At 36.0% G+C, this 11,258-nt stretch overlaps 1 protein-coding gene across 6 annotated transcripts; it reads left to right on the forward strand.

Moving 5' to 3' along the window:
* The first annotated feature begins 690 nt into the window (after positions 1-690).
* On the forward strand, positions 691-7,002 carry LOC112789644 (uncharacterized). 6 transcript variants are annotated; one of them, XM_072232443.1, is made up of 8 exons: positions 705-897; positions 1,346-1,847; positions 3,952-4,637; positions 4,964-5,030; positions 5,877-6,041; positions 6,136-6,340; positions 6,443-6,582; positions 6,666-7,002. In XM_072232443.1, exons 5-8 carry the CDS (start codon positions 5,891-5,893, stop codon positions 6,815-6,817), a joined length of 648 nt encoding a protein of 215 aa, XP_072088544.1. In that variant the 5' UTR covers positions 705-897; positions 1,346-1,847; positions 3,952-4,637; positions 4,964-5,030; positions 5,877-5,890; the 3' UTR covers positions 6,818-7,002. The 6 variants fall into 6 exon arrangements, with proteins under 6 accessions (XP_072088542.1, XP_072088545.1, XP_072088544.1 ...); XM_072232442.1 differs by having other exon boundaries at positions 715-897; positions 2,602-4,637; positions 4,958-5,030; XM_072232444.1 differs by lacking the exon at positions 3,952-4,637 and having other exon boundaries at positions 697-897; positions 4,958-5,030.
* The last annotated feature ends 4,256 nt before the right edge of the window (positions 7,003-11,258 follow it).

The following is an 11,258-nucleotide window of genomic DNA, read 5'->3' on the forward strand; positions in this document are numbered from 1 at the left end:
GGTTAACTCTTTAGTTGTATATTATATCGGTAAATGTAAGAAGGTTATAATTTATTGTTAATTATTATTTTTGGTCAGCAATTAGTTAGTAATGTTATCAGATTAAAAGTATTAGACTGATAATTAAAAGTGGTGGTGAATACAAAATAAAATTGCTGGCTCTTGAGTTTTTATCTTCTAACAATTTAAATAAAAAAAACTTTTTAATAATTTTCTTACTTGTATTTGAGAATAAAGTTTCCAACTAAATAAAAAAAAAATTTAAGAGAAAGAGAAAGAGAAGGGAGTGCACTGTGCAGACTGCTGCGGAATGTGCTCAAGACCTCATGTAGGAGCGTACGCGGGCTTTGCAAATGTCAGCGGATTTATGTTGTGGGCTGATTCAGCTCGGTCAGCCGAAATGTGGCCCGTTTAAGAGTTGGCTACATTGCCCCTGGCTCGCGTTTTACCCAGCTTACCTTTAAGTAGTTGGAGTGGTTGTCCAAAAACAGTTGATGGAATGGTTACTGAATTTCAGTCCAAAAACAATGGTCTCCAACTCCAACTTCAAAGTCATAGGGCTGGTTGTCGTGCTTTGGGCGCTTAGTGGGCCTTGCACTGTACAAAAAAAAATCATAGGGCTGGCGGCGGGTTTAAGAAGTAAACCCTAAATGGGGTAGGGTTTAGACGAAGCTATATATAGTTGATGTTCCAACCCTGATATCAGGCTCTATCAAGAAAGAGATTTAAACCTTCAGAGTTTAATTCTCAAGCTGGCGAAGGATAATGACGCCGTGAGCCCGTGGGAAGGAAGAAGAGCAAGGCTATTCGCAAAATGCTCAGAAAGAAGAATGATTCGTTCACTCTCTCTGCCAAGGTGGCCGCCGCTATTGCTGCCAAGAAGCGCCGCCAAGCCTGGTAATCATCCCACTTTATCCATGGTGCTTTATCTCGCATTTCCTTCATTTCTCTCATAAAGTTAGAACAAATAAGATGATACAAAAAAGAAGAATGAGTGGAGAAACGGAGAAGTTGCTTTATACAGGGCATTTTAAAATTTTGAGAGAATTTAATAATAATAATAATAATAATAATAATAATAATAATAATAATAATAATAATAATAATAATAATAATCTTCTTCTTCTTCTTCTTCTTTCTTCTGTTTCTGTTTTTAATTTCTTATTATCCCTCATTCTAAAGAAAAAGAAGTTTTAGTTATTGGATGTGAGCGATGTTTCAGCCATTTCTTGACGAGTAAAGTTTTACTTGGCCCACCCTCTAGAATAAAGTAAACTTGTGATATTATAGTCATTGTGAAATGCAGATGCTTGTACAAATGACTTTTTTCTGAATGGTATTATAGGGAATGCGCTTAAACCTGCCTACTATTGATGATCCATCCAATGGTCATCACGGGAAAGGAATTCAAAAGAACAACGCCTGAAAATAAGAAACTTGCCATGAGAGAAAAATTCCTCGTTGGGTATTTTTGTAATTTCAGCACAAAGGGTATTTTTATAATTTCAGCACAAAGGGACAAAACTAGGATTTAGTGTGATTCTTCTAGTAATCAAATACTTGACCTTGCAAAATTACTATTCTGGTCCCTTTGTCTTGATTACAAAAAACATCCTCTTCAACCTGTATCGGTTGACTCATTGGGGACTGGGGAGTAGAGTTTCTAGAGTGTTATTCTATGAGGGAAAGATACGATAGCAACCATTGAAAACTCAGCCACCATTGAGGAAGTTGCATGAGTTCTTTATGGTGAAGCTGATCCACTTTTGAGAAATGAGAAGCAAGCCTTAACTTTTGCCTGGCCTTTCCTTGCATCCCGTGTACCTTCCCAAGAAAAAGCTGTACAGGTTAGATAAACTTTCTTCTTCATGCTTGCAATTTCTATGTTACTGCCCCTCCCCAACCTATTAAAAATAAGTATACTTATTCATTCTCCAACTAAAATTTCACATTATTAGCTTGTGATGATGAGAGAGTCAAAGGTTTCTCCACTATTGTCTCTGCCTACTTTCTAGACTTGCAATTATTTGTAAAGAAAGTATCTACTACTTCCAGTTCTCTTATTGCTCTTTCTGAAAATTCTTGTTTTTTCATCCTATGCCTCTGGAATAACCGAATGGTGAAATAAATAACTTTTTGGTTCAGAAGAAGGCAAATATCAAGTGTCAAACCTTGAAGATGTTTGAGTGCACGGAATGCTCTTCTTTAGCTCCTTGCCTTGATATCTTCGGATATCCATTTCTTTTGTTTCTTTGTTGCAATTTCCTTCTTTAATTTTCAGCTTGAATTGAACTAAGTTTAATTGTAGTTGTACTTGGATAATTTATATTATGTTTTTCTCATAAATATCATACAATGGTCCTTAATATTCTTTTATCTGCAAACTGTTTTTTTTTTCATTTATTCAAGAAAACTTAAGGTATCTTCTGTATTTTTTTTATAACTCATTCAACATTAATATTTTTCTAATTTGATTATATTTTTATAGTATAGGCAGATAAATTAATTTGAGTTTATTTTAAATTTGAAAAATTGAATGGGGTTTATATATTTAAAGCCTCCATCAGAAAGCTGAAAAGTGATCAATTGAATATCTTTCAGTTCGCACGGAGGCAGAAAGGGATAGGGTTTATCCCATCGAAACCTTTGAAGGATTAGGACAAATCTGTTTAATCTTGTTCTTTTCCCATCTTGTTTCGCACAATTTTTTTTATTTAATACATTATCAATGTTACAAAACAAATAAAAAGATGCTTCAAACACACCACAGCATTAGTTTGTGAGGCTGACTTAAAGAACCAAATGTTTCTTTGTGTTTGTCTGCCTTCTACCTTTTAAATGTTCAATTATTTGTATTTGATTGTAAGAAAATATCTTAGAATAAATAAATATCTTTAAAAAAGATCTTCAATCAAATAATGGTACCCAAGCATATGTTGCGAATTTTCTAATTAATGTAATCTCATAATGTGGTTACCGTGAGTTGTCACTTGTCAGGTTCAGTAGTCTCATAAGTAAAACACTCTGAAAATTGTTGGTTTTTCATCTTATTGGTTTGAAAATAAGTGTTTGGTTTAGAAGAGAGCAAATATGAAGTGTAAAACCCTCAAATGGAATGCTCTTTGTTTCCTTACCTGCATATATCTGGATATCCATTCCTTTTGTTTCTTTGCTATAATTTTCTTGTTTAAATTTCATCCTGAATTGAACTAGTTGAGTGTAATTTGTGCTTGGAAAATCCATAATATGCCATTCTCGTACGTTTCATGGAATGACACTTAATATTATTTTGATTTACAAGTATTTTTTTAATAATTAAAAAACTTATCCTCTGTGTTTTTTGATAACTTACTTAGTGTTAATATTTTTCCAATTTGATTTGATTATATTTTATATTATAGGCAGTCGAATGATTTTCGTATATTTTGTGTTTGAAATTTTTAATGGGATTTAAATTTTGAAAGCCTCCACCAGAAAGCTGCAAGTGATCAAATGAAGATCTTTCAGTTCGCACGGAGGCTGAAAGGGACAGGGTTTATCCCTTTGAATCTTTTGAAGGAAGAGAACAAATTTTTATATTCTTGTTCTTTTCTCATCTAGTTTCGGACACTATTTGCACCCATTATCAATGTTACAAAATATAGAAAAATAAAAATGTTACTAAAAATAAGTTGTGCTTCTAACATTCCACATAATTAACTTGTTATTCTAACTTATCGAGCCAAAGGTTTCCCTGCCATCATCTTTGGTTTCCCTTTTAGATTTCCAGTTATTTATCTTCATTTATAAAGAAAATATCCCTGGATAAATAAATTTTTTAGAAAAGGTTTTCAATCAAATAATGGCATCTAAACAATTTTTGTTGCAGTGTTTATAAATTATTTAATATCAAAATGTGGTTGGTTAGCTATATTTAATATCAGATAGCTCTACCCATCTGAATGCTGTCAGGGTGATGAAGAATGTCTTGTCTAATATTTGGCTAGATCCCGCCAATTGCATGTTTGCCAAATTCGAAACCATTAAATAATATACTGCAACAAAAGATCTTAACTTTGAAATAAAGACCCAATATTTCTAGCAATGTTCTGAAAACCGGACCGGACCGACCGGTTCAACCGGTTTAACCGTGAACCGGCGCTGCAAGCGGTCCGGTCCTTGTCTGAAAACCGCAGAGGGAAGAACCGCTCAAGAACCGGCGAACCGGTCAAAAACCGGCCGGTTGGACCGAACCGGTGATCGGCCGGTTATGCATCTTTCACTAAACGACGCCGTTTTGCGTTTTAAAAAAAAAAATAAAAAAACCAAACCCGACCCGACCCGCCCGTGGAGCACCCCCCTTTCTTCCCCCGAGCCCCGACCCCATTCATTCAGCAATCATCATCTCCAATGGAGAAGAAGAACCCTAGCGGCGCTGCCTGAAGCCCTGTCGCCATCCCTCGCCCCCGTGGTGTCGCCACTCGCCATCCTCAGATCCAGCAACCCTCCAATCTCCGGCGTCGCCTGGTTCCTGCTCATCTTCATCTTCTCGTCGCCTGGTGCCCTCAATTTCGATCGTCTTCATCTTCACCAGCACGCAGTAGCCTCTCATCGGCGGTCCTCAACGGTCAACACCGGGAGCCCTCCATCGACCCCAGGTGAGTGACTCGTCCTCTGCTCATTTCTCTTTGTCCTTCGCCTCGTCCTCTGTAAACTGAACTGAAGTTACTCAAGTTAGACCTCTGCTCATATTCTGTTTCTCTTTGTGTTCGGTGGACTTGCTCTTTCAATTTTCTAATTTCAAATTCTGATTTCAATTCCTGTGAACTTGCTCTTTGTCAACTGTGCTGTGAACTGAACTGAACTGAACTGAATTTGTTTGTAGCTTGAGTATTTCACATAATTAGTTGCTACTTTGATTTTGAATTTCTAATTTTTCGGTATTGATTTGATTTGATTTTTTTTTCTTCAATTTTAGTCACAGATTTAAGATCAAAGGTTGCATTTATCTCGCTATTCTACCTCTGGAGAATAAGAAAGTTACTAGCAGGGTACCAATTTTCTTATTCTTACTATTGTTGTTGTTGATCCTTTGCTTTTACTTAATTTCTCATTTCTAAGCTTGTTTTAGTTCATCAGTGGTAATTTTTCCCCATGCTATTGTTGAATAAATCCAAATCATTTGAGCAATTTGCCCAGTAGCTCCTAGAAATTAGAAAAACTTGTTTCTTGCATGAATTGAACCTTTGGGTTCGGTCTATATGCATGCTTAATTCATTGCCTGAATTTGTTTATAGCATAGTTGAGGTTTGATTAATAGCATGAGTTTTAGCTTGCTTTAGGTCTTGTATTTGATTATTGTTGGGGTTTCATTTTATTTTTTGTTTCTTTTACTGATTTGTATTTTTCTTCCTTTTAAACAAATGTTGTTTTGGCTTATCGTTGCATCGGACTCAATTTTAGTTGCTGAAGTTTGATTTTGGTTAATGAATTTATTTCATGCTGTCACATCTAGTTTTATGTATAATGTCTTGAGGGTTATTTAATTTCATTCCCTTTGTTGTTCTAACATCATCTTGAGCGGCTCCCTTTGCTATTCAATCAGCATTGGAAAATTTCGTTGCATCTATATTATTATTTTTTAGCAGTACATTCAAATCTGAGACTAAATTTCATACATGTTTTATCAATTTCTGATTTCATTTTCTATGAACTGAACTGCATTGTGTTGTGTTGTCAATTTCTGATTTCAATTTCTGATTTCATTTTCTGTGAACTGAACTGCATTGTGTTGTGTTGTCAATTTCTGATTTCAATTTCTGATTTCATTTTCTGTGAACTGAACTGAACTGCTTACTTCCTGAATCCTAAATTCTTTTTTAATGAAAATTATAAAGAAGCACCTGATGTTATGCGAGGTTTGCTTGATCTTGTTACCTTGTATTGCAAGTGTAACAATTTGGATTCAGTTCAGGCAATGAAAGAAATACATTTATATAGAGATCGGAAGGAAAGTTTTGATAGACAAGAAGTTATTCCAGCTGCATCTGAACTTAAGCCTGGTAAGAATATGGTTGAATATTTGTTTTAACTTGTTTTATGCTCCTATGTTCTTAATTAATATCTTATAATATGTTATGGTTTTATAATTGGTAGATGAATGGTGGAGGTTATTCGGAGGCTCTGCTCCATGTCTACAAAAGATAGCTGTTCGCATTCTTAGCCAAGCATCTGCTTCTTCTGGGTGTGAGAGAAATTGGAGCCTTTTTGACCAGATTCATACAAAAAGAAGAAATAGATTGGAGCATGATAGACTGAATGACATTGTTTATGTTACCTATAATTTGCGTCTTAAATCCAGGTAATATATGTTTCATGAAATACTATATTGTTTCATTTGTAATCTTTATCATAATAAATTTGTAAATTATTAAATCTCCATATATTGTATTTAACTTTTTAGGAAGGAAAAAGAAAAAAGAAAGCAAAAGACACAACATGATCCAATTGATTATGAAAGTATCAGTCAAGTTGACTTCTGGGTGACTAAAGAGGTTGTAGAGAAAGAGCCTGATCTTCCTAGTAATATGGATGACTTATTGCGTGAGTATAGTATATTTAGTTTCTAATGATTTATTAGAATCTTGTTAGTTTATAATATAATGATAACATTTCTATTTTATTAGGTGAAATTGATGCTGATTTATATCAAAGTGGCGGTGGTAGTAGTGGTCTTTATGCTGCATCTCTTTCTTCTGCTGATCAGGGTGGGAATGAAGGTGAAGATCATCCCACCGAAGCAGATTTGCAACAAGTTCTTGCGGATTTTGATAATTGATAAACCATGATGTTGGGATTTAATATTTACATATGCTTTTATTACTATTTAACTTTTGAGTTTGGATTTTGATAAGATCATATGTATTTGGTTGATGATATTTTATGTAGTGTTTTTAATTTCGAAGATATTTTAAGATTTGTATCAGACTATAATTATATTTTAGGATGTGTATTTATAATTTATTTACTATTCTACTTTAAAACGGTTTTTTCGGTTGAACCATCGGTTGAACCGGTTAGACCAGTAAACCAGTGAACCAGTGATTAGAGCGGTTTGATGACCGGTCTGGTTTTCTGAACCTTGATTTCTAGGATATATCAAACAGCAAGATATAGAAATAGAAATGAAATAGGTAGTTAGGTTTTACAATTTATTGCAACTAGAATGAGAGTCGCTCAATAGAATTATGATGTAACAATAATTGAAGAAAGAAACTTATAAAAATATGTGTTGAAAGATTCAGCAAATGCAAAATATGTTAGTCACGCTTTCCCTCACCTTGAGTCCAGGGAAATGGGATTCCTCACTCTCAAGTTGTTATTCTTTTCTACTGTTATTCTATTTTACCTATTATAATATAACTCCTTTTTGAATATTGAGATCTTAAATAACTCTTTTGGCTTCTTTACAATGCTTCTTTTTTATTTCTCCATATGATGATCCTTCGTTCAATTGGGAGCCTTTCTCACTCTCTTGCCAAGTGGGCTTACTTCTTTAGTAGATTTTTGCAAGTTCTACAATCCCTTTAATTGGGCTTGTTTGTGGGGTTGAGCTTGAATTGCTTGTATCAGCTATCCTCTCCCCGACCATGACCTTGCCCTTCAGGTCCAAATCTGGAAACATATGTAGCTGTTGGTAGAAGCCATCCAAGTTGTCTCCTCCCGTGGTAAGTCTTCCCAATCCATGAAGACTTGTTTCACTTGTTTCGCATCTCTCAAGACGCCTCCCCAAATTCACTGTAGGTGCGGGTTGAAATGCCGTAGATTCTGCAGCCAGCACCGGGGTTGCAGTCGACGGTTTTCTATGGAACTCCTTCAACATGGAAATATGGAAGACGGGGTGAATCGTGCTGCCAGCAGGAAGCCACCTTCCCTACACGATGCATGATGCGGTAGGGGTGTTCAACTTGAGCAAAACCTAATCCCCTTCTTTGAATTCCTTATCACGACGATGCCAGTAGGGGTGTTTATGGATCGGATCATATCGGCAAATTCGCAGTAAATATCCGCATCCGATCCGAAAATTGCGGATATGATCTGATCTGCAGTCTGATCAGATCGTGGATATCTGCTTTGCATCCGCGTATTCGATCCGTGGATCCACAGATCCGCACAATAATAATTAAAAAATATATATATGTTTGGTATTATATTTACTTATTTGTATATTTTAGTTAGTAGTTGTTATTTATATATTGTATTATTTTATTTTTGTTATTTAGAAAAAGTTTGATTAAAAATATTTTAGAAATAAATAGGTTTAAAAGTGTGAAAGAAATATTTTTATTGATTTTCTTTTACATAGAAATATGATAAAAAAGAGAATGTTCAATTATGCGGATATACTTAATATTCGATCCGCAAATGTGCGGATCAGATCAGATCGAATCTGACACTAAAAAATGCGGACATCATATCCGATGGAAATTGTGAGGATCGGATCGAATTTTCGGCAATATCCGATCCGCGTACACCCTTAGATGCCGGTCTGCTTGTTTCTTCATGCAGGTTCTTGCTTGGTGCATGTAGAAACCCAGCTCATCATTCAATATCTTACGGGTCCTCATAAAGAGATAGACTTTTAGCATAGGGGAAGCGCCAGGATAGTAGCCCGGGAGCAAGTTCATGGCGAAACCGTGTAATGCCTCATGCGGTGTCATCTGTATTGTGGAGTGAAATGAGCTATTATAGAAAAATTCAACCCAGGGAAGAAAGGCCACCTATTGTTGTGGTTGCGAATGAGAGAAAGTACGTAGGTATTACTCAAGGGAACGATTAGTGACCTCAGTCTAGCCGTCACTCTGCGGATGATACATCGTACTGTAACATAATTGGGTGCCGCTAAACTCGAAGAGGCTGCGCCAGAAGCGACTGAGGAAGAATGGGTCTTGGTTGAAAACAATGATAGAGGAAAATCCATGTAATTTAACCACTGATGCAATAAAGACTTTCGCCACTAAACTCGCAATGAAGCCTGCTCTCAGGCGTTCAAAATGAGCAGTTTTGATAAAGCGATCAACCACCACCATAATAGCAATATAACCTGTTGACTTGGGTAATTGAGTAATAAAGTCCATTGAAAGTTCTGTCCATGGTTCACATGGCACTGGTAAAGGATGGAGGAGTCCTTGAGATTTGGAAGTCATGTATTTGGTAGATTGGCATGTGTTGCATTGCTGAACAAATTTGTATATATCCCTACACGGGCTTGGCCAAAAAAATAAATCTACAATAGCCTTATAAGTCTTAAGTACCCCAGGATGCCCATTCATAGACGTCGCATGAAATTTAGCAAGTAGCTGGGTACGATGTCCCTCAAAATCCGGCACCCATATCTTTTAATTATACATAAGCATCCCTTCTTCCAATAGATACTCAGGAGGCAAAGCCTCCCTTCTTATATTGCTCAATCAGTAACTGAGTGTCAGGGTCCTCCCTCATAGCCCGTAAGAGTGATGGAGCCAACGAGGAATTTAAAGTAGAGAAGGCTTGAAGGCAGACCTCAAAGAGTCTTCAACCTATCTTGATAAATCATCAGCAGCTAAGTTCGTCTTACCAGATCGATAGATGATAAACCACTATTTTATGATAAATCTTGTGCTTAAATTGAATGATTTATCAACTCTTCACCTACTTATTCATATGCAAAATTGCATAGTTTTGCTTTCCCTTCCTTATTATGTGATATATGTGAAATACATATTTTCTATGCTTTAAAAGTAATTATTTTAATTACCCTTTATTACCATTCGATGCCGTGATTTGTGTGCTGAGTACTTTCAGGTTTTATAGGACAGGAATGACTTAAAGGATGGAAAGGAAACATACAAAAATGGAAGAAAAGCATAAATTGGAATTTTAGAGAAACTGGTAGTGACACGTCCACATGGGCGACGCGAACGCATGGTTCGCGCAAAAGGGAATCGACGCGAGCGCATGGATGAGCGAACGCGTGACTTGCGAAATACAACTGACGCGGGCGCATGACTGACGCGACCGTGTGGAAGAGCAACACTCCAGATGACGCGACCGCGTGACCCACGCAGACGCATGACGTGCGCGATCTGCAGAATTTGTAGATCCCGTTTCCAGCGATTTATGGGCCCCTTTTTGACCCAGATCCAAGCCCAGAGAACACAGATTGAAGGATTATAAATGGAGGAGTCCATCCAATCATAAGAAGGATTCATTCATACAAAGCTTGAGGATTAGATGTAGTTTTTAGGGAGAGAGGTTCTCTCATCTCTCTTAGGATTAGGATTAGGATTTTTAGAAACTAGGAATATTTCTTCAAACCACAGGTTCAATGTTCCTTTAATTTATTTTCTACTTTTATTTATTACTTTAGTTGGTTACTTGATGTTGCCAATTTGGTTTATGGAATTCTATGTTCAATCTAATTTTCTATTTAATATAATTTGAAGTATTTCAGACCTAGGATTGTTTTGCTCTATTTATGATTTATTTTCCCCTTTTGACTTTGGTTAATTAATTAGAGACTCTTGAGTTATCAAACTCATCGTGATTGATAATTGTTATTTTCGCTAATCGAATCGCATTCCAATAACTCTAGTCTTTCCTTAGGAATTGACTAGGACCTGAGGATCAAACTGATTAGTCCACTTGACCTTCCTTTATTTAGTAAAGGTTAACTAAGTGGGAGTAAAAACATAATTCTCATCACCATTGATAAGGATAACTGGGATAGGACTTCTAATTTTCATACCTTGCCAAGAATTTTATTAGTTATTAATTTATTAATTCTTGTAATCTAATTCTTCTGCTCAAAAACCCTTTTCAAAACCCAAAACACTATTTTCCATAACCAATAATAAAACACACCTCCCTGCAATTCCTTGAGAAGACGACCCGATGTTTAAATACTTCGGTTAATTATTTTTATTGGGTTTATTACTTGTGACAACCAAATGTTTATACAAAGGGATTTTCTGTTGGTTTAGAATCTATACTTACAACGCGACTATATTTTTATAAAATTCTTTACTAGCAAAAATCCTAACGTCAATGGACTACCTCAAAGTGGAATCCCAATAACTTTGTAAGGTAATACTGCTGTTCTGGTGTAATGACCACTTGGTTCATGAGTTCACGCAGACTGATCGATCTTAATGCAGAACCAACTCCCCAACAAGTAGTGCCGCCTCTTTAGGTTTTAAGGTTTCTTCTTTTATTTGCAATTGCATCTAGGTTTAGGTTAT

Source organism: Arachis hypogaea, chromosome 3 (assembly GCF_003086295.3).
Source record: "Arachis hypogaea cultivar Tifrunner chromosome 3, arahy.Tifrunner.gnm2.J5K5, whole genome shotgun sequence".
NCBI classification, from domain to species: domain Eukaryota; kingdom Viridiplantae; phylum Streptophyta; class Magnoliopsida; order Fabales; family Fabaceae; genus Arachis; species Arachis hypogaea.

Bases quoted from the DNA above. Each gene is read 5' to 3' on its own strand.
- LOC112789644 (XM_072232441.1), top strand. From the start codon at position 815: ATGCTCAGAAAGAAGAATGATTCGTTCACTCTCTCTGCCAAGGTGGCC. The intron at 898-4,957 runs GTAATCATCCCA...CTTCAATTTTAG, and splicing joins AAGAAGCGCCGCCAAGCCTG to TCACAGATTTAAGATCAAAG. The intron at 6,341-6,442 runs GTAATATATGTT...TTAACTTTTTAG, and splicing joins AATTTGCGTCTTAAATCCAG to GAAGGAAAAAGAAAAAAGAA.